Source organism: Erythrolamprus reginae, chromosome 4 (assembly GCF_031021105.1).
Source record: "Erythrolamprus reginae isolate rEryReg1 chromosome 4, rEryReg1.hap1, whole genome shotgun sequence".
NCBI lineage: Eukaryota > Metazoa > Chordata > Lepidosauria > Squamata > Dipsadidae > Erythrolamprus > Erythrolamprus reginae.
Window position 1 is genome coordinate 25,632,126 of NC_091953.1, and position 24,065 is coordinate 25,656,190.

At 36.2% G+C, this 24,065-nt stretch overlaps 1 protein-coding gene across 4 annotated transcripts in view; it reads left to right on the forward strand.

Annotated features, from left to right (window-relative positions):
* PAN3 (poly(A) specific ribonuclease subunit PAN3) overlaps positions 1 to 24,065 on the forward strand; it is a 92,612-nt gene that overhangs the window by 49,240 nt on the left and 19,307 nt on the right. For all 4 annotated transcript variants that reach the window (XR_011558948.1, XR_011558949.1, XM_070749869.1 and 1 more), the window contains 7 exons: positions 8,927 to 9,077; positions 10,597 to 10,844; positions 12,072 to 12,176; positions 14,801 to 14,858; positions 16,330 to 16,491; positions 16,796 to 16,912; positions 17,005 to 17,106. Coding sequence is in view for 2 of the 4 variants with exons in the window: in XM_070749869.1 (XP_070605970.1) it covers positions 8,927 to 9,077; positions 10,597 to 10,844; positions 12,072 to 12,176; positions 14,801 to 14,858; positions 16,330 to 16,491; positions 16,796 to 16,912; positions 17,005 to 17,106 (943 nt within the window). In the remaining 2 variants the exon portion in view is untranslated. The remainder of the gene's footprint in view (positions 1 to 8,926; positions 9,078 to 10,596; positions 10,845 to 12,071; positions 12,177 to 14,800; positions 14,859 to 16,329; positions 16,492 to 16,795; positions 16,913 to 17,004; positions 17,107 to 24,065) is intronic.

The window sequence follows — 24,065 nt, forward strand, 5'->3', positions numbered from 1 at the left end:
TGCATTTTATGCCTGGAGAAGTACTACTAACAAGTTAATGTTTTAGAAAAAGCAGTTCCACTATTTTGCAATCTTAAAAAGGGAGATTTTTGAGGTATTTGAAAAGGCCTTAAGAATCTTAGCTTTAATTTGATATTTCAATATTTGTTTCAAACAGAAAAGGGGGAATAGCAGAATGTCAGAATAGTTGCGAACTCTGTGACTAAATAAATTACTCTGAATTATTTTCACTGCAATAATTTCTTCGGATGAGTAGACAGGTTTGTCCTCTTGAATGTAGAACATTTCATAGGTTAGTTTCGGAAGATACAAACTATCATATATTTTATAATATAACAATATATTATGTTCATCATATAAGAATAATCATATAACAATAGCACATATTATATATGTTCTATTGTTATAGCACATAACAATATCACCATTCCCTTATCACTTGGGGGAAGGCAAAATAGTACTTTGGTTTTGGACAGATCTTACATCTTCTTTTATAGTTCAAGAAGAAACTTTAATTTAAACTGTTGCTTAATAAGGATTTGGGAAATTTTATTGTTGTTATTATTGCTTAATGACTTGACCTACATACACTCTCCTTTCAGTTCAAGAAGTGGAGCCTGTATTCAGTAGGTAATGCTATATATAATTTTGGTTTGTAAATGTTAACAGGACTAGAACTTTGTTATTCAGCAAGCAAGAATGGCTTTCTATCTCTCTTATCACATTTCTTACTTTTCTGATACAGATCTCAGTCCAAAGAATCTATTTTGCATGTGCAAGGACTAGTTGCTATAAGACCTAAAATGATTTTACAGGGGGAAAAATATTTTTTTTTCCATTTCTTCTCCAGAGAACTAAAGGTTGAGAAACAAACATTTTCAAAGGAAAAACAAAAACAAAGTCCAGTTGCCTTTTGGAGAAAGTCATTACTAAGATGAGTGAGAATCTCCATAGACGTTTAGTCCACAGAAGGTTATGCTTCCCCCCCCCCCCGTCAGGCAGTCCCGTTATCTTTTTTTATACATGGATGGGGCTTGCAATGCTGTATTTCAGTATTATAATACTGTTTCATTCATTGCTTTATTAGAAGGTGGAAAAAATGCAATAACCAAACTGTGATGTATTTGTTTTAGAGAAATTAAATGTTAACATTTCTGTTTATCACCTTTGCGGAAGATGCTCAAAAGGCTATATTTATTTATTCAATTTTTATGCCGCCCTTCTGCTTAGACTCAGGGCGGCTTACAACATGTTAGCAATAGCGCTTTTGAACAGAGCCAGCCTGTTGCCCCCACAATCCGGGTCCTCATTTTACCCACCTCGGAAGGATGGAAGGCTGAGTCAACCTTGAGCCGGTGATGAAACTGCCCTTTATGAATTTCAGGGTCTAATTTCAACAAATTCCATCCACTACATATGCTTGTTAGAGGAGAGATCTTGAACCTTAGAAACTTTTAAGAATTGTGGACTTCGACTCCTAGAATTCCTCATTCAACCATGCTGGCTGAGGAATTCTGGGAGTTGAAGTTCACAATTCTTAAAAGTTGCTAAGGTTGGAGACCCCTGAGTTAGAGGGCATAAAACTATTTGAAAAGAAACCAGGTTGTGACCCCCTGATCTTTCGCTTAACAAATGCTTAAATGGTTTGCTAAAATAGTGCCTTTGGTTTCTGGACCATAGGAATTTTTTTTAAAAAAGGCCCACAATCTTTTTTTAAAACACCGTTATGTTCTCTTTCTGTCATTACAATTGAAAGAGAGAGAACAATGTTTAAAGGAATTAATCAACTGATAACCAATGTAATTATTTTAGTATTAATTATTAAGAATTAGCTTATTGATCAGTTGAGGTATTTCAATATAGTTCAAACTGAAATTGTAAAACTATTGAATATAATTTTAATACAACAGCATAAGCAATGTAAAATAGTTGCAATTTTTTAAAAAAAATGCTAAAATCCAGCTTCAGTTCACATAAGGGCATAATAGAAAATCCAGTTTCCTTCAAGAGCTCCCCTTTTTTCACTCAAAGAATCATGTATACTCACTGTGTTATATAGTATTCCATCTGAAAAAAGAATTCAAAAATGTATAGAGAAAAATTATCCTATATTTCGTGTATAATTAAAAGTTGTTTTAAAAAGTAGTGGGATGAATGTTCTGTATTGTAAAATAAAATCTGTAACATGCAAAGGAGGAATAGGTTTTGCTGGAATAACAAAAATATATAGCATGCAAATATTACTCAATTAGTATTGCAGATGGGGATCACAATGGACATGAGGAGGAGGCAACCATACCAGCACAGGAAGGAGCTTTGATTTATATGAAAGAAAAATGTTTTCAGTTAGCCAGATGAATTTTAACGTTACACAAAGACATGCTAATTTTACACATCCAGAGGCATTTTAAGGATTAAAAAGGGTTAAATAAGGTTCAGGAAGGAAGTGTTTTTAATAGGAAAGTGAACACAAGAACAAGGGGACACAATCTGAAGTTAGTTGGGGGAAAGATCAAAAGCAACGTGAGAAAATATTATTTTACTGAAAGAGTAGTAGATCCTTGGAACAAACTTCCAGCAGACGTGGTTGGTAAATCCACAGTAACTGAATTTAAACATGCCTGGGATAAACATATATCCATTGTAAGATAAAATAGTATAAGGGCAGACTAGATGGACCATGAAGTCTTTTTCTGCCGTCAGTCTTCTATGTTTCTAAGGAAGGATGTTAGCGACTGGATGTATATAATCCTCCCCTCTGCAAGTTTAGAATATTTAAGAATGCTTTATTGGCATTCTTGGACACACAAGGAGTTTGTCTCCTGTGTATAAGCTCTCAGTGTACATACAAACAACGAAGTGTTACAATTATAGGATACTAATAGGAAAATGTAGTCGAAAAGATGAGAAGGATAATAGTAAAACAACCTTACTACATGGGTAAATAAACATAAGACAGTATTGTGGTAATTAGGTGATTAGCGAATGACGGCATGAGGGAAAAAATGTCTCTCTGTCTAGTTGTTTTGGCATGCAATGAACTATAGTGGCATCCTGAGGGGAGAAGTTGAAACAGTTTATGCCCCGGATGTGAGGGATATGTAGATATTTTCTCATCCTCTTTCTGGATTGTGTAGTGTATAGGTCCTTAATGGAAGACAGGATGGTTGCAATTGTTTTTTTCCCTGCAGTCCTAACTATACATTGAAGTCTGTGCCGTGTCCTAAACCAGACAGTTATAGAAATACAAGTGAAAGACTCAATAACTCCTGTGTGTTAACTGTAGAACTGTATTAACAGCTCCTTGGGCAGTGTTGTGGTTAGCTCTGGCCCAGCTCCTGCCTCAAGGACTGAGGAGGTGGAGGTGGGGGAAACATCAACATGTCATAGGCCTGTTTTGCTGCCGACAGAGTCAGATGGTGAATTGTCCTCTGCAGAAGGAAGTGAAGGTGAGATGGAGGAGGGGGGCTTGGAAGACAGCCCAGGAAGAAGTCAATCATCCTTATCTTCCTTAGATTCGGCTGAGGAGATAATGATAGACACACGCATGCGTAGAGCTATACATAGGAGTGGACAACTTCAAAAGTATTATAGGAGATAATTGAGTCCACCTGTGGTTGGGTGGGGTTCAAGTAATTAGGGCTGCTGTTAAATTGGCAGCGTGCTGGCCTCGCAGTGTGAAGATTATCCGATCGTACTGGTTTGGACCGTGACTTGCTGTTTCAGGACTCTGTTGATTTTTCAAGACTTGGAAACCAAGGCACAGCAAAGCGTGTGTGTTTCAACTCGTGGAAGAAGGAGGGCTGTGACGTTTCTTCACAGCTGCTAGCTAAGTACTTAAGGACTGTTTAAGGGGTTTTTACAGCCCACATGTTTGTTTTGGCAAAAGCTCTCTTTGCAATACAAAAAGAGTGCTTTGTTTCTTTTGAATTTTGTGATAAAAAACATTGTTTTTGAATTTTCAAGTGTATGTGTGTCTGAATTTTTTACCCTTGAATTTTTGGGAGGCTCATACCATAGAGCCCGGCTGAACAGGCAGTATGAACTTTATGAATTGACACAGGACGAACATTGTTGTGAGCCGCTCCAAGTCTACGAAGAGGGGCGGCATAAAAGTCTAATAAATAATAATAATAATAATAATAATAATAATAATAATAATAATAATAATAATAATAGTTTGTTGTGCCTTTTTAATGATGGTTCTAATGTTTTCAAATCATACATTTCAAATCCTGGATGATTATAGAACCCAGAAATTTTAAGGTCTCTACTATTGGCACTATGTTGTCTAATACAGCAAGAGGTACTGGAATAGGAAGGCTCATTCTAAAATCCACTTTCAACTCTACAGTTTTAAGTGTGTTCAGCTCTAGTTTGTTCTGCCTGCAGCACAGGGGCAAATTGTTCAATCTTCCATCTTGAATGATGCAGACTCATTACTGTCTCAATGAGACCAATGCCTGTTGAAACCATCTGAAAACTTCAGTACTTTTAATAGAGGAATCCTTAGAGATGCACTCATTGGGATAGATGGAAAAGTGTAATGGAGAGAGCATACAGCTCTGGTGGGACCTTGTGCTAATTGAACAGGTATTCAAGCTGATTTTACCTTGCTTCAGCTGGTGCTTTCTATCTGTCAGAAAGCTAGGCATAGTTGTGAGTCAGTTTAGAGTGAAGAGTTTCTGGACTGGTGGTTCTGAGTGCTGAGCTGAAGGCTACAAACAGGACCTTTGCACAAGTCTTTTGGGATTCAAGATATTGTAAGATGTAGTGCAGTGCCATGACAACAGCATCACCTACTGATCTATTTGTGCAGTAGGCAAATGGTAAGGTGTCTCGCAGTGGATCTGTGATGATTTCCAGGTGGGACAGCACTAACCTTTTAAAGATTCATAACTATAAATGTCTGGTCTGTAGTGGATCTGCAGGGTAAGTGTATCAGAGACTTAAGGTCTACAGTGCATATTATGCAGATTGAAAATTTATGGCACTGGAAAATAAGCTATCTCTTCTCATCCCATTTTTATGAAAGTGTGCCATTCAATTTCTTATTCTTTTGATTTTTTTTTAATGATAGATAAGGGTGGCAACTAAACTGCAACTAATTTAATATATAAAGAAGAAAGAAAAGTACAGTTCTACAAGTCATAAGAGAATTAAAATATGAAAAGCTCTTTTTTCGTTACTACAATACACTTGTGCCCTAACTATTCTGAAAAAGTAGATCTGAGATGTGAAATCATTATGTGAATAACTTTAATCAACCCGCTTTCTCTTAATATATTCTCATCAGGACTATATTATGCTTAATATTTTGTTCATAACGTCAGGAAAATTTTATAAATGAGATATAAGTTGGGTCTTGATTCTGTTTGTGTATTACTATCATATTTGTCATATTTTCCATGTTTCATATTTGAGCTGTTTTCAATACTGCATTTAAAAAGTAGATTTTTATCCATTTTCCCTTTTACTTTTCACATATTTGTACAAGATTTGTAATTGTTCCCAAGATTTGTTGTATTTGAAAATAACAATTGCTTATGTCATGGTACTTCATTAAAACTAAATACGATGGTTTACAGTTTCTTGATAGGGAAAATTGTATTGTGTCATCTCGTTGTGTCAAAATGTTAGGAATGAAAAATACTGGATTTGGATAAGATTTCTGTAAAAATGCTGTGTTTATTTAGGAAAAGATGCAAAGACAACATATCTATAAAGGTGAATAATGCATGTAAAGATATAGACTATTAATCTTGTAAAAGTTTAATTAATTAACTAATTGATTCAAATTATTTGCTGCCCATCTCACCAATAAAGTGACTCTGTAATGCTCAAAAAGTGGTATAAATAACTGTTGCAATAAATACTGTGTCTTGTAGATTATGGCACGATAAATGCTATAACATTTGAGATGTGACAGGATTTTTTTAAACATTGGAAAACTCAATGGTGACCGCAGGATTGAAAAGGTCAGTTTACCTTCCAATTCCAAAGAAGGGCAATGCCAAAGAATGTTACAACTACCGCAACATACTAGCAAAGTTATGCTCAAAAACCTACAGGTTAGGCTCCAGCAAGATGTGAATCGAGAACTACCAGAAGTACAGGCAGGATTTTGAAGAGGCAGAGGAACCAGAGATCAAATTGCCAACATACACTGGATCATGGAGAAAGCCTAGGGAGTTCCAGAAAAGCCTCTACTTCTGCTTCACTGACTATGCTAATTGTGTGGATCACAACAATTTGTGGCAAGTTCTTAAAGAGATGGGAGTACCAAACCATCTTATTTGTCTCTTGAGAAACCTATATGCAGATCAAGGAGCAACAGTGTAAACCACTGATTGGTTCAAAATTGGGAAAGAAGTCCAGCAAGGTTGTATACTGTTGCCCTGCCTATTTAACTTTTATGCATGTATCATGTACAGTTTTTAATAGTACAGTGTTCCCTCGCTTTTCGCGGGGGATGCTTTCCGAGACCGCCCGCGAAAGTCGAATTTCCACGAAGTATAGATGCAGAAGTAAATACAGTGTTCCCTCGATTTTCGCGGGTTCGAACTTCGCGAAACGGCTATACCACGGTTTTTCAAAAATATTAATTAAAAAATAATTTGCGGTTTTCCCCCCTATACCACGCTTTTTCCTGCCCGATGACGTCATAAGTCATCGCCAAATTTCGTCCGCCTTTAATAAATATTTTTTAAAAGAAATTTTAATAAATAAACATGGTGAGTAATTATCTAAATGGTTGCTAAGGGAATGGGAAATTGTAATTTAGGGGTTTAAAGTGTTAAGGGAAGGCTTGTGACACTGTTCATAGCCAAAAATAGTGTATTTACTTCCGCATCCCTACTTCGCAGAAATTCGATTTTCGCGGGCGGTCTCGGAACGCATCCCCTGCGAAAATCGAGGGAACACTGTACACTATTTTTGGCTATGAACAGTATCACAAGCCTTCCCATAACACTTTAAACCCCTAAATTGCAATTTTCCATTCCCTTAGCAACCATTCCGATTATTACTCACCATGTTTATTTATTAAAGTTTATTTTAAAAAAATTTATTAAAGGCAGACGAAAGTTTGGTGATGACATATGACGTCATCGGGTGGGAAAAACCGTGGTATAGGGAAAAAACCCACGAAGTATTTTTTAATTAATATTTTTGAAAAACCGTGGTATAGACTTTTCGCAAAGTTCGAACCCGCGAAAATCGAGGAAACACCGTAATAACAATTATACAACCCATGACCTGTTGGTTCATCAGACCTATTTCTTTACCGAAACTGATAAATAGAATGAGCAAGGATGGGCAAAAATGCTGTTGGAGCAGGTGTGACTTCTGGCTTCCCCACTGACTTTCCTGGGAGAAAGCTGGCAGGTTTTCAGTAGAAATGATGATCACTGACCGTGGCAATACGTCAACAGTGAAACAACATTGCCTATCCTAAGGGAGTAATGGGGTCCAGATTTTTGACACTCGAGGTACATTGATTCAAAAATTGTTATTGTACGATGCCCAGTTATGCCCAGTTGAATGTTACAAATAGACAAACAGGAGTGTTTATTAATATATAATAAATTAAAATGTCTTAAGAAATCTTTACCGGAAAATCTACACTTAATGGTTCATTTGGAGAGGAAAGAGTATCAAATCCAAATTTACATTCTTTATGTAATTTATATTACTTTCCACTTGAATTTTCTTTACATACATTGAATATCATTTTCATAGTTTCATATTTGAGGCTTTTACATAACTTGTGCAAATTTATGTCATTTGCAAAATTGCATTATTACACAAGAGATATAAAATAACAAAATTCATACTTTTTTTTGTAGGCAAAGTCCAAAATAAATTTTGTCCATTGCATCTGAAGTCTGCTGAGTGAAAGGTCAAAACACTGAGGTTTTACTATAATTAGATAATAGCCTGAAATACACAATTCCCACCACCCACCCACCCAAAAAAGCAGGGGAAATCTCTTTTATTGAAATTGAATTTAAAAAGGCAAATAAAAAAGATAAATATTTAATATTCTGCTATATGTTAATACACTTTAATACGAATATAATTTTATCCATTTAAGTATGATAATAGTTGTATTATGGTATTAAATATAGTATTTTAGCCAAGAAACTCATAACCTCATTCTGAATATGCTATCTAAAGAATGTTTTGTTGAGCTATTCTAATTTGTCCAGCCTTTGGTACTGAATTATATATCTACATCAAGATTCAAACTAGCATTTACAGCGAATGATGTGGGGTGAATAATAATTGCTTCTTTGTTATTTAATTTATATAAATATTGATTGCTATACTCTGTTATTTTAAGGCTGTTATATTTTATGCTGTTTTAAGCTTTAGTGTCTCTTTTTTTCCTTTAGATCATGTATAAAGTGTAATTGATAATTGATCTTTGACCATACGTCAGATTATAATAACTAACTAAAATAAGCTTTTGAAATAATTCTACAGTCTAGTTCTTTAAAATATCATCTCTTTATATGAACAGGCTACCATCAGCATAATGATAAAACTGATAGTTGCTGAAATATAATTGATCCATGTGCATATTTCCAGATCTTTAATTATAGAATTATATGGAGTTCTGTATTTCTTATGGTAAAAGAGTATTTAGATCCAGTTAGGATGAAAATGCCCATCTTAATTGAATGTTTTCTTTTTTTTTCTCTCTCCCTCTTTTCTTTGTCATGTCAGCACAGTTTTAAAAAGTTATGTTCCCAAAACAATTACAGTAAAAAGGGAGTAATTTTAATCTTCGGACCCTGATATTAATTCTTAATTGTCTGCTGAAGTTTGAAATATTAGATTTTTGGGGTTTAATTCCACCAATTTTTTTGGTAACAAACATGTCTTCACATTTAACATATAATATATCCTGATTTTTAAACAGACGCCAAACCCCACTGCAAGTGAGTTTATTCCTAAAGGAGGATCAAACTCCCGACTTGGTAATATGTCACACTCAAATATCTCTGCCTTCTCTCAAGCCTTGTTCTCGCATCCTTCCATGGGAAATCCTGCAAATCCTGGGCTAGCGCCAGGTAAGTTTTGAATAATTTGTTTACTGTTTTAAAATTAAAATATAGCACATGTAAGTTTCTAAGTAGTAGTAACTAATTTATCTTCTTGTACCTTAGGAATTGATTGACATAATAAATCTAACTATGCAAATTGTAATCATGTAGTTTTAAATTTGCAACCTTATACAAATCACTTTGTTATAAGAGGAATTCTTAACGGTTTCTTGTCATTATTTGGCATTAGCAAGTTAACTTCTTAAAGTTAAGAAGTTACTAATTTTTCCTAAAGTAGTCGTCGGGTGTCGGGGCCACAATCTGTTCAAAAATGTAGATTTTGTTGCAAAATAATACATGGGCAAAACAATTAAAAGTCAGGATTCTGGGATGCTTGATTACAAAATCATTGAAGTTTATATTGTTTTATTTTTGACAGTAAATGCTCATCACTGTTCCCGATTTTCATATTAAAGTTAGAATAGCTTGAAAATAAATTATACTCAACCAATTTTTTTTGCTTCTAGACTTAAACACTTTTGACTACAAAAACTATAGAATCTAATTAGACGTCTTTTCTTTTGATAATATTAGACTTCGAATAACCTATGGCACATGATATCTGCTGGGCTAAGACCTCTTGAAAGTAGATCTGGCTTATAAGATTCCTGTGTAGTTGTTCTATGTAGACATCTATACTGTAGATAAATTCAGTTTTTTGAAAGTTGGTTTCAGTATGCCAGCTGGGTGATTTTGAGCCAACCATGCTTTTTCAGTCCAACACCTCATATTTCACAAAGAGAAAATAGGAAGAAGATGGATGGAAAGATGGACGCATGCATGGATGGATAGATTTTTATGTTCTAGAATTTGTTGTAAGCTGCCTGGAATCATTGTACATTAGTTGGGTAGTCATATAAAGGTGTTTAATAAATAATAATTATGTATGTTCAATGCCTTGAGTTAGTATAAAGTAATAAACACTGGATAAAAAAATATAGAAACTAGATGAATAAATAAATGTTGGTACTTGGAAAGGAATTTATTTTAAAACAATATCCTTTAAAGGGATTAGTTACAATGTTAGAGATCCAAGTTAAAGCAATAGTAGACAAGCTTACAAATGGCCAGTTGCTGGCTTTGAGTCCAAGAATAAAATGGGAAGAAACAGCACTGTGTGTGAACCTAAAGAAATAGTGGAGTGTAAATCTAACAAATAATGAAAACTGTATCTTGATTTAATATAGAGGGAAGAGAAAATAATTGGAATGTTCCTAAATTGCCGAGTTTTGCAGATCACTAGATTTATTATGAGGCTGAAGCATTGATTTCAGTATGCAACCTTAAGGTTGTGTCAATCAACCTATATGATATCTGTTAACAATTTTATTTGAAGACTGAATATATGCTGAGGTTGGGAACTTTTGCAAACATCTTTTTTCCAAAATTCTTTTTTTCTGATCTGTAAGAGAATTTGTAATTTTTCAATCTTAAGTGTTCATGCTGATTTATCAGCAAATCTTTTGTCTCTTTTTATTTGCACAAGGAATGTCACTGTCAGCAGGATCTTCACCCCTTCATTCTCCTAAAATCACGCCTCATACATCTCCTGCTCCTAGACGAAGAAGCCACACTCCAAACCCAGCAAATTATATGGTGCCTACTAGTGCCTCTACACCAGTTACTAATGCTGTCTCACAGCCCCCCACAACTGGGCAAGTGATTCAGAAAGAAACTGTGGGCGGAACAACTTATTTCTATACGGACACAACCCCAGCACCTCTAACTGGAATGGTAAGATTTAGCTTCAATTATGAAGATACGTGTCAGCAAAAAAATATTTACTGTTATTTTCAGTACTTAATTGCTATTAAATGTCCCTTCTTCATATTTAAATTATCTCTTCTTTTCTTCATATTTTATATGAAGGAGATATTACATACACTCAGATATGATAAATTATTTTAGCTTTGAGGTTAATTCTTGGCATGGCAGGCCATTGTTATCATGGCAAACAGTTATTATAGCTTTCTCCCAAAGTAGCCTTTTATCTTTTTGCATAGGCTATAATTTTTGTACAGTTCTTATCCCCTAGAACAGATGGGAAGAAGCTATAGCTCAATGGCAGAGCTCGGGTGGCAAGGGATAAGGTATCTTAGTGAAAATTTTAAGAGCTGTTGCCAATTGGAACAGATGTTAGGAACTAGATGTCATCAAAGTGAATGTAAACTATTTCTGTATTTTCATTATGCTCCTAAATAAGCAGAATTAAACAAGGAGAGTAAAGTAATTTTTAGATACAGGGCTACTTGATGCCTCAGGTTTGCCTACAAGATATTACACATTTGCCTAGAAGACATTTGTATTTTAAGGATAGCTAGCTTTTAAAGAATTTGATTTGTTCTCTGTAATGAGAGGATTTGTCCAAAATAGAACTTGAACAGCTGGTAACAACAAAATTTTTTGAACTGTTAAGTGATTAATAAAGATCCTTATATGATAAAATTTGATGCTTGCCTGAACTGGAAATAGAGAACCTTCAGTTGTGTGTGTGTGTGTAAAAATCTCATATATAAAAAAACCCTCTAGTAAGAGATTCACTTTAAAATATTAAATACAAGCTAAAGTGGCACCAACATTTTAATTACATTTACATTGCTGAAGGTGTGGGTTTTTAATTTTTTTTAAAAAATTATATTTTTCTAAATAATATAGCAAAATAAAAAACCCTAAGCAAATTGTGAAATGTTAATAAAAAGAATGATTTGAAATCTGAAGTAGCCAAATTAATTTGGAGGAACTATAGTGAATGAATGGTAATAGTATGTTAGAATCCTTTGTAGAATGGTTATTGCTAGAATTAGCTAGTCACTACAGTATTGGTTCAAGCCTATAATAGGCTATATAGTATATAAGAAGCTGTATGTTATGGTGCTTCCTTGAATGTACTAAGACAGTTTTTAAAGTCTATTGATTTTTCAACTTCTGAACGTTATCTATTTCCTAACTGACTTTCAATAGGTATTCCCAAATTATCACATTTACCCTCCAACCGCACCTCATGTTGCTTATATGCAACCAAAAGCTAATGCACCTTCCTTCTTCATGGCTGATGAACTCAGACAGGTAAATTCTTTTTAAAGATATTTTTAAAAATTTAATAGATTTTATACCTAAATGTCTGCACAATGTTTCTTTTAAATTATTGGGTAAAATGCTGTATTCAACAAATTGTAAAACTATGTACTGCATATAAAGTACACTCTTATTTGAATTGGAGGTGCTGTAAGAGAACCAATAGCAGCATTGCATATTTATTTAAACTTAATAGTAAGCTTCAGCAAGGTTTCATATTCATATTTTTAGTCCTTTTGGTGGTAAACAACATAATGAGAAAGGCTATGAGTATGACAAATGTAAGCATCCTGTGAAAAGATTACTCAAGATTTAAGGGTTTGGATTTTGCAGGTGAAATTACACTTCTGGCAGAAACCTAAAAAATGTCATAGGGCATGATTACCAGTTTGAAAATAGATGTTGGTAAAATCACTCTGAGGATAAATAAGAACTGGGGGAAAGTCATGCAATTTGGAAAACTACAAGGGAGGATGCACCCAAAACCCTTGACAAATTAGAGACATTTGCCTATCCAGGCATTTGCATTATAAAATGGCCGAGACATTGAGAAGCAACTTTACAGTGTTCCTTTGCTTTTCGCGGGGGATGCGTTCCGAGACTGTATGCGAAAGTTGAATTTCCGCGAAGTAGAGATGCGGAAGTAAATACATTATTTTTGGCTATGAACAGTGTCACAAGCCTTCCCTTAACACTTTAAACCCCTAAATTGCAATTTTCCATTCCCTTAGCAACCATTCAGATTATTACTCACCATGTTTATTTATTAAAGTTTATTTAAAAAAAATTATTAAAGGCAGACGAATGTTTGGCGATGACATATGATGTCATCGGGTGGGGAAAACCGTGGTATAAGGAAAAAACCCGCAAAGTATTTTTTAATTAATATTTTTGAAAAACCGTGGTATAGACTTTCCGCGAAGTTCGAACCCGCGAAAATCGAGGGAACACTGTAATTATAAAGAAAAGCATAAACAAAAAATGTACTGTTGTATACTTTTTAAATTTATGTGTTGTGAGCTGCCCCAAGTCCACGGAGGGGCGACATACAAGTCCAATAAATAAACAAACAAGGTTGCAATGTCTGCACCCAATTTGGTCTAATTAGTAGTAATCAAATCAAATCAATTCAAATCAAAATCAAATTGATTATTACAGTCATAGACCAAAACCAATAAAGACACTTAGTGGACACACAACCAAAAGTTGTAGGATAAAATGATAAATAACATAAAATCCATGATAAAATTCAGTCTATCAATTATGCATTGTCAATACTACTAAAATTATAACCCATAAGCTGTGAGGTCTATATTCAGTTTGATACTATTAGGGAATGCCACCAATGTCTTAGTAGCAATAAATAAATGCAAGCAAAACTTGGAAAATTTGTGATTGTGATACCACAGTTGCTCAGTATTCTACCTGTACTGCTCATGAAAAATCTTTGTTGTCAGTTACCAAAACATTCCTTCTAATAATGAGATTTTTAGGAAGTAACTCCTTGAGGTTGCAAGATATGGTGAGGGATTGCAAGTTATATTTTGGGGGACATTTTGTACCTGGTGGATAACTGATACCTGAGAACTGCCATTTGTTGGTTACCATCTGGAGAGAAGAAGAAGATAGATTGACCCATTAAATTATGCAAAAAAATTAAATAATTTGATAAATTCAATAAATCAATAAATAAAAATATAAATTTGATAAATACAGGCCTCCCGTGTAAAGAAACAGAAATTATTAAAATTTGCTAAAAATTATTGCAGAAACTTGTTATCCAGTATACTGAAAAATATAGGAGAACCTTTGTCTAAATTCCAGACAGGATTTAATTACTCCCACGGAATGAGAACATTAATAGAATACAACCAGGTTATCATACAGAACAGCAGAGTGGGATGGGCAGGGCCAGCCAGAAGAGACATATGGGGTTTGCCGAACCCTGGTGATCCTTGGCTAGAGGATCGCCCAAACCCTGCCAAACACCCACTCCTAGCTAACATGCTTTTTATTTATAAAAATGAAGTAATAACATGTCACCCTGAGTCCTTCGGTATTGGTAGAAATAAATAAACAAATGTCCAAAATATTAATCCATTGCATAGATATACAGTATTTTCTTATAATGATCTGGTCGGAATTAAATAGATAAATAGTCTAATGTCCATTCTGTGTTTACATGTAGCATTGAGAAAAGAAAACTAAAACAATTGCCAGATAATAGTGAAAGAAGACAACAATAAAAATGCTAGGACAGAAATGCTACTATTAAAGTATAGTGTGAAAAATCTAGGATGGAAGAGCTTTTTAATTGTACAAATTACTTGCTTTAATTGTACAGAAGTACAGTCTTGAAATTTCTTGGTAGGATTAGGTAGAGTCAGTTCTTAAACCAGAAGAATTAATTGGCTATTGGATATATCAACAATCATAATCAAAAGTTCATAAATCTCAAAAGAAGTTTACTCTAGGTATCCTTTTTTGTAAAGCAGTCAGACCAGATAAAACTGAAAAATACATCAGTTTATTTTTAGTTTTCCACAACTCCATTTTTAAAAAACAATGTAAATTTTATACTTTATCTGTAAGAGTATAAAATGTTTCACTTATAGGAGCTGATCAACAGACACTTAATTACAATGGCTCAGATAGATCAAGCAGACATGTCGGGTAAGTAATTAAAGATCCTGAATTTCAACGTGTTGGTAAAGTGTATTTATGGTTGCTTTCAGCTTCATAACACTCCTAAATTATACACACATGCATGTACACATACATATACATATACATACACATACACATACACTATATATTGTATAATACTACATTTGTGTGTGCAGAAATGGACTTACAGAGAGAGAGAGAGAGACATACATACATTCCCACCCACCATATATTTATTAAAGATACATTAAATCTAACTTAACCCATTTTTCTTGTTATTTCCATGTGCTTGCAGAGTCTGCTTGTTAATATAGCCAATTGCTGTATATTGTGTATAATCTGGCTGGCTTAGTATATGAGGTTCTCTCTCTAATGAAACTTAATCTAGTTACATGTATTTCTTCATCATACTTTCTTTTTGTTTTTACTTTCAGCCTAAATCTTAATACCAATGTTTGGTTTTACTAATTAATAGCCTCCCACCTTATTCATAATATTTCTTTAATATTAATACCCATAGGAAGGGTTTCAAATTGGGGATGGCTGGTACTTTTCTATTGGTATCTGGCTGCCAAGCCTACACAGCAAGTTCAGTATATGTTTGTATGTATGTTTTACAAGTGTTAACACAAATGGCATGTTCTTGTGGAAGAATACCGCTCCGAGTCTCCACAGGTTGCACATTTTAATGTTAGAAAGTTCCATTTCTGCACACAGTGTGTTTAACTGCTTGCTTTCAATCCTTGTGAAGTGTAAAAATGCTTCAAATCATGCAAATGTAGGGACTGTATAGTCATGTAAAGAACAGAGTAGCACAGCTTGCTATTATCCAAAAAGAGATAGGGGATGGGGTAAGGCAGCCATTTTCCATAGTAACATATTTGTAAGGTTTATGTTGTTTGGATTAAATATGTTGGTATTCTGCAATTCATTAATTTGAATGATTCAACGTTGACTCATTTTCCCATCCTTTCGACATTAGTAAAATGAGGACCCAAATTGTTGGGGGCAATATGCTAACACTACCAACAGCTTAGAAAGACTGTGATGAGATATATAAGTCTAAACTGTATTGCTATTAAGCAATTAAGCTTATTTGAAGCTTTCACAAATATTCTCTCCTAAAATTTTATTTTGTACAACCCTGATGATTTTTGGCTGTTTGTCTTAAAACTGTCCCCTTAGGATTAACAATGATCACATATATCTTTTTCTGGCTATATTTAAAATACCTAATCATGATCACAGTATTTGCAATAGGACACTTGTTCTTCAATATCTATCCTCCCTAAGGCAAAAATGTCTTTATTATAACCCAAGTATGTATGATTTGCATCAAACTGTCATTTAAAACTTCTAACTTTGCTACAATCCTCTAAAAAAGTGTGTGCATCTAATTGATCTTCTTTGTGCCTGTAATAACTGTTTTCTTAATCATTGTAAGTAGTATCTAATGTATTTCTGTAAACTGGTTTAGCTGTCCCAACAGAAGTTGACAGCTACCACAGCCTTTTCCCTTTAGAACCACTGCCACCACCCAATCGGATACAGAAAACAAGCAACTTCGGGTACATAACATCATGCTACAAAGCTGTAAATAGCAAAGATGATCTGCCATATTGCCTTCGGAGGATACATGGTGAGGGAAATCCTAAGTTGTCATCTTTTAAAATTTCAGTGGTACAGGTAATTAAACCTAAAACATTTGCACACTTCTATGTATAAATCACAAATTGGATATCAAATTGGAATCATTCCTTTAAAAATTCCTTTGAAGTAAGGAATAGGAATTTGGCCCTCATGGCAATCCATAGAATAGGATACGAAGAAATAAATAAGTTTTGTTTTGGTGTGTCTGTTGGTGGCAGCTCAGATTTAAGCGATCCATTGGAAGTTAATGAGTGCTTGGCATGTGAAAGGGGTTCTCTTTCTTCTTCCCTTAGGTTTTCGTCTTGTTAATACAAAATGCATGGTATTGGTTGACATGTGGAAAAAAATCCAGCATTCAAATATCATAACATTGCGAGAAGTATTCACCACTAAAGCATTTGGAGAGCATTGTAAGTTCCTCACTTCAAGATGCTGGCCAATTATATCAAAGAGCATGTATCAGGTGCCTACCTAACTCTCACCTTGGTCTCTCTTTAAAAAGCTCTTGTGTTTGCATATGATTTCCATGCTGGAGGAGAGACTATGATGAGCAGGCATTTCAATGATCCCAGTGCTGATGGCTACTTCACAAAACGGAAGTGGGGTAAGGCAAATACATATATATTATATATATTATAAAATTGTTACTGGGGTTTCATTAAAGCATTTCATTGTACACACACACAGATACATACACACACACATATACATATACACACAGATGTATATACTTACATATTTTCTAAAAAATTAGGAATTGTTGTGGTTGGCTCTGGCCCAACTCCTGCCCCAGGGAATGTGGAGGTGGAGGCAGGGGAAATGTCAACATGTCCTAGGCCTGTTTTGTTGCCGGCAGAGTCAGGGAGTGCAGTTTCCTTGGACGAAGAAGAAGGTGGGGGTGACTTGGAAGAGGGGGGCTTGGCACACAGCCCAGGAAGCCAATCACCATTATCTTCGGTGGATTCGGATGATGAAGTGTTAGACCCATGCAGACGCAGACTTATGCATCGAAGAGACCAATTGAGGAAATATTACAGGAGATAAGAGAGGCCACCTGTGTATGGGTGGGGCTCCAGTAATTAGAGCTGCTGATATAAATAGCAGCGTGGTAGTTTGGCCATTGTGGAAGATTATCTGATCGCAGTTCTTCAGGATCGTGCCTCGCTGTGTCTGAACTTTGTGGATTTTTCACGCCTTTAACACCAAAGCGGAGTAAAGTGTGTGTATGTTTCACTTCGTGGGAAGAAGGAGGGCTGTGACGTTTCTTCACAGCTATTAGCTAAGTACTTAAGGACTGATTAAGGGACTTGTACAGCCTACAAAGTTGTTTTGGGGAAGAGTGCTCTTTGCAATACAAAAAGGGTGCTTTGTTTCTTTTGACTTTTGTGATAAAGAACATTGTTTTGAGTTTTCAAACGTGTGTGTGTCTGAAATTTGTACCCGTGAATTTTCGGGAGGCTTCTACCAGAGAGCCCGGCAGAACAGGAATACAGAACTGTTTGGCATTGATCCATTTGTTGTTTTGAGGCATATTGTCAGTTCTCTTACAAAATGGCTTAAAAGAGAGTAAAAGTAAAAGAGTAAAAGTAAAAGAGAGTTTGTACCATCACAAAATGTCTCCTGTGGTAGATGTAGCAAATCATAACTTGTGGTAAGATGGGCGGTCAATAAATTTTATAGTTAAATAAATTTTATAAGCCAACCAACATTGGAGTAACTAGAAAAAAAGAAGGTTTAAATGCTTTCTAAGGACTCTAGGATGCTCTCTAGATTCTTAGTTTATTGTCTGAATAGAGCATTCTTCTAAACAAGAATTGCACCAGTAATTTCCCATGTTTATTTTCTAATGGACATGGAAAACCCACGATACTTCTTGGAAATAAATATTATGCAACAAACTAGTGCTTTACTTTACAACCTGCCATAGCCTCGTTTTATTTTTTAATTCAAAAAGTATAAAAATCAGGCTCTATAAGAGATTTCAGACAATTAGATCCTTGAGATGTTCCAAAGTCACCATTATTTTAGTTTTATCTGTATACTGTTACTACTGATCCTTAGTTTAGTCCAAACTGGCGTTCCAGAAATGCTTACTTTGTAATGAATGAACATTAGCTTTATTAAGACTAAAAACAAATTATTATAATGTTGTATATAAAATCTTTTTCAATTCATTTTATCTTTTTAGCATGCATAATCTTGGTCCTTCTGTTTTTTTATTGATCTAAATCCTACAGTGCAATAAGATAAAAGTTTACTTCTAAAGTAATTTTTTCAAACACAAATTTGCGTATTATTTGGCCAGAAATAAACTGATATGTTTCACGCTATATGGTACACAGTTTATTCTAGTGCAATACAAGGTAGAACATTTGGGAGGCAGAAAAATGTTTGGAATAGGTGTGTTTGTGGCAATTTGATAGGATAGGATATAGTAGAATATAACTTTTTAAAAGATACATGGATACTTGTGGAACTAAGGAAGAAAGTTATTGCGTGAGGCCATGGGGAGAAAAACAATTTGTTTAATTGCTTCAATTTATGCCTTGCAGTTTTAGGGTGCATTTATTTATAATTTTAAGAGGAGTCTCTTTATATAATGCATTCTGTACTCAGTGAACTAATAATTTAAGAAACGTTTTTGTTACTTTGGCTTTGGCAGTTGAAAGAACAAACCTGTGGTTACATAGCTGTTTTTACATATTAAATTCTGCTGTCATACTGTGGTCAGTCTTTTTTTAGTTTGCCATGTCACTTTCTAACACATTTCTGAATTTTATGGTTGAGGATGTGGTATGAAGTTGCTTTTTTTTTAATCAAGACATGTCACATTGAATTTATTTCTGAACTGAACACCTGTGAGCTATTGGGTTACTTTCTAGTTGATCAGTAAGCAGGTTCCAATTTATCCCATTTTGCCTGAAGACTGTGCTTGAGTTGAACCTAATTCAAACTTTTGATGGTCTTCTTAAACAAAAGACAATTTAGCAAATTTGCATTAAAAGGCTTGATTTAATTAAGTGCATTGAAGCATTAAAATTGTTTTAACCAGATTACAGCTCCTGGAGTCATATTTGAACCACCATGCAGTTTTCTTGATATAGTATAAATATGATTTACCAATAACTTTTTAAACCTGATTTTTCCTCTAGCCCACTGCTCTGAAGGTGTTACATCTTACCTCCAAATAAACAATTTGTTTCCTTACCTGAAATTGCTTACTGTTGAAGATAGGGTGGACAAATGTTTTAAATTAAAATCATTTATCAAAATATAAAAGTTTTATCCCTTCTCCCCAATCCACCCTGCTTGTGTTTTATTATATTAATGAAATTCAATAACACCATAAAATATAAAGCACAACCTGCAAAATCATGAAAATAAAACCCAAAAACAACTGATAACATTGTCTCTCCTTAGCAATATAATCAGCAGTCACATACTGTGAACTTCCCTTGAACATATCAGCCCTTATTGGCTAGTGCAGGTATTTGCATGCATTTCTCAATAGCAAGTCCCTATCTCTGGGTGGAAGCAAATAAAACATCAATTATTTTTCTGTAAAAGCAAAAAAAATTATGAATTCTTTTATATCATGTGCTTTTGATTTCACAATACAAATTATGTTTGGTATTGTCTGAGTGCATTGCAGATTATGGAAAGCAAGCATTCACTCATTTCTACAAAAAAACTTTTAAAATTGCTAGTATTTTAATTATTGACATAAAACCCAAGTTTTATGAACCTATCTTGGATGTGTACATGAACATTCTAATTATACTTTTGAGTTTGTTAAAAAAAACGCCGAAAGAAAAAAGTTGGAGAAGATTCTATTAGTTTGCAGCACAAGCAATGTTTACACTAAATCTAAATTGCTTTGAAAAGTAGAGTAGGAAATGGCAGGAAGAATTAATTATAAAAACTTATCTTTTAATAGAATAATGCTAGCAGTTATTTTGACTTGCAAGTTAGATCATTTTGAGAATGCAAAAGAACCCAAATGGCAGTGGGTAGGCAGAGCCTCACATTCCTTTCATGACTTTAACTGTTTTTAGTATTGGATTATTATTATATGCTGTTTTATTATTGCTGTTAGCCACCCCAAGTCTCCGGAGAGGGGCGGCATACAAATCCAATGAATGAATGAATGAATGAATGAATGAATGAATGAATGAATGAATGAATGACCTCTGCTGACCAACAGGCAAGATCTGCCATAGTGTTTTATTTGTATGTGTGGCATGTTTTGTTTTCTCAGTACACATGTCTTTGCTGTTTTCTTCAACTTAATAATAATAATAATAATAATAATAATAATAATAATAATAATAAATAATTTATTAGATTTGTATGCCACCCCTCTCCGAGAACTCGGGGTGGCTCAACAACAATAATAAAAAATGTACAAATCCGATATTTAAAAACCCAATTTAAAAACCCTTATAATAAAATAATCACACAACCCTATCAAACCATACATAAACCAAGTAGTTAGGGGAGGTGTCAATTTCCCCATGCCTGGCGGCAAAGGTGAGTTTTCAACAACTTACGAATGGCAAGGAGGGTGGGGGCAGTTCTGATCTCCGGGGGGGAGTTGGTTCCAGAGGGCCGGGGCTGCCACAGAGAAGGCTCTTCCCCTGGGCCCCGCCAGACAACATTGCTTAGTCAACGGGACCGGGAGAAGGCCCACTCTGTGGGACCTAATCGGCCGCTGGGATTCGTGCGGTAGAAGATGGTCCTGGAGGTATTCTGGTCTGATGCCATGTATGGCTTTATAGGTCACAACCAATACTTTGAATTGTGACCGGAAACTGATCGGCAACCAATGCAGACTGTGGAGTGTTGGTGTTATATGGGCGTATCTGGGAAGGCCCATGATTACTCTCGCGGCCACATTCTGCACAATCTGAAGTTTCCAAACACTTTTCAAAGGTAGCCCCATGTAGAGAGCGTTGCAGTAGTCAAACTTAGGAATTACACTAAGTAAATAATAAAAGATCCTTATAATTCATGAGCCTCTTTCGAAAAGTTAACAAGAGTAGCTTTTGGTAAATCTATAAACAGGATATAATGGTAATAATTCTCCCAAGTAGTACCTTTTTCAGCAGTTGATATTTTCCTACATACAAGTAAGCCTGTTCCTAAAACAAGACCACCTAGCTTTTCTCAGCCTGGCAGTTTCCAGATATGTTTTCCAGAACTCTCTATCTCAACCTTTCTAGAAGGTACTGGATTATGAAAAGCTGCAGCAACACATCCAAAAGGCCTGATCCACATATCTTGTAACATAATATAATACAGTGATACCTCGTCTTACAAACTTAATTGGTTCTGGGACGAGGTTCTTAAGATGAAAAGTTTGTAAGATGAAACAATCTTTCCCATGGGAATCAATGGAAAAGCGATTAATGCGTGCAAACCCAAAATTCACCCCTTTTGCCAGCCAAAGTTTTTGTGCTGCTGGGATTCCCCTCCTCTGGACTTCTGTGTTTTTGCGATGCTGCAGGGAATCCCAGCAGGAGAATCCCAGCATCGCAAAAACAAGCTCACTGGCAACGGAAGTCCGGAGGTGGGGTTTCCCAGGGAAGGGAGCATCAGTGAAATTGCAGCATCGCAAAAACATTGAAGTCCTTGAAACCCCACCTCTGGACCTGTGTTTTTGCGATGCTGGGATTCCCCTGAGGCTCCCCTCGCTTGGAAACCCCACCTCCGGACTTCTGTTGCAACATCACAAAAACACAGAACACGGAAGTCCGGAGGTGGAGTTTCCCATGGAGGGGAGCCTCAGGGGAATCCCAGCAGCCCAAAAACGGGTGCTTTGGCTGGCAATGGAAGTCCGGAGGCGGGGCATCCCAGTGGCGGCGGTGGGTTTGTAAGGTGAAAATAGTTTGTAAGAAGAGGCAAAAACATCTTAAACCTCGCGTTTGTATCTCGAAAAGTTTGTATGACGAGGCGTTTGTAAGACGAGGTATCACTGTACAGTGATCCCTCTATTATCGCGAGGGTTCCGTTCCAAGACCCCTCGCGATAATCGATTTTTCGCGATGTAGGGTTGCGGAAGTAAAAACACCATCTGCGCATGCGCGCCCTTTTTTCTATGGCCGCGCATGCGTAGATGGTGGAGTTTGCGTTCCCCGCCGCCCACGCAAAGGGGAAACCCCGATTCGGCTCCTCGCTGCTGCTGCGCTACCGAGCAGATCAGCTGCTGGGCGGCCGAAGGAACCTTCCCTGGGTCTTCCCCCTCTTGCTGGCGGGCGGGCGAGCGGCGGGCATCAGCGAGGAGCCGGGGTTTCCCCTTTGCGTGGGCGGCCAGGAAGACCCAGGTTGGGGGTTCGGGGGGGGTGCTGGGAAGCCCCCCAGGCCGGCTGCGACCTTTTAAAACAGCCGTGCCGCTTCCCAGCTGAGTCCTGAAGCCAAACGCGGAAGTTCGCCTTTGGCGTTTGGCTTCAGGACTCAGCTGGGAAGCGGCGCGGCTGTTTTAAAAGGTCGCAGCCGGCCTGGGGGGTTTCCCAGCACCCCCCCGAACCTGGGTTGGGGGTTGGGGGGGTGCTGGGAAACCCCCCAGGCCGGCTGCGACCTTTTAAAACAGCCGCGCCGCTTCCCAGCTGACTCCCGAAGCCAAACCCGGAAGTGGGGGTTTTTTTTAATTAATATTTTTTTAAAAAATCGCGATATAGCGTTTCGCGAAGATCGAGATCGCGAAACTCGAGGGATCACTGTAGTTCATTCAGTACAACCTATGAGACACATCAGCATATTTGTTCTCAAAGGTCACACGAAATTTTTTGTGGCATGTCAGGACTACAGAATAAAGGTACGGGGGGTAACTGACCTGATTTTAGGTTGGGCGTCCCTTTCGTTTCTTTTGCTTTAATGGGGGAATGAGTCCCTTACACTTCAGCAAACTTAGAGGCAAAGTCCCAAAGTGCTTTTTCAAGAGGCAACTGAACTTTCTTGTTTTTCTTCGAAGATGTTTCACTTCACATCCAGGAAGCCTCTTCAGCTCTGAAGAAGAAATAGAAACATCTTTAAAGTTGCCTCTTGAAAAAGCATATTTGATACAACCATGACCTGGATAACTGAGAATCTCCATGGACATTTATAGGCACCCTTTTTCAAGCTTTCCTAAGGTTTTCTAAAAGGCAAAATTTGGACCTGGCCTAAAAGTTTTAGCTTTACTATGATTAAAAATTTATGTGTGTAGTATAAATCTGCAATGTTCTATCAGTGTTAGAAATTTCAGTAAAATCTATGCAGCTGAATGCTAGCTAGACCCAAAGTGGCGCAGTGGGTAGAGTGCAGTATTGCAGGCCACCAGAGCTGACTCTAGATCTGCAAATCAGCTATTCATATCTCATCACCGGGTCAAGGTTGACTCAGCCTTCCATCCTTTTGAGGTGGGTAAAATGAGGACCCGGATCATGGGGGCAATACGCTGGCTCTGTTAAAAAAGTGCTATTGCTAACATGTCCTTAGAGTCAGGGAGTCTAAGGAGAAGGGCGGCATAAAAATCAAATCAAATGAATGAATGAATGAATGAATGAATGAATGAATGAATGAATG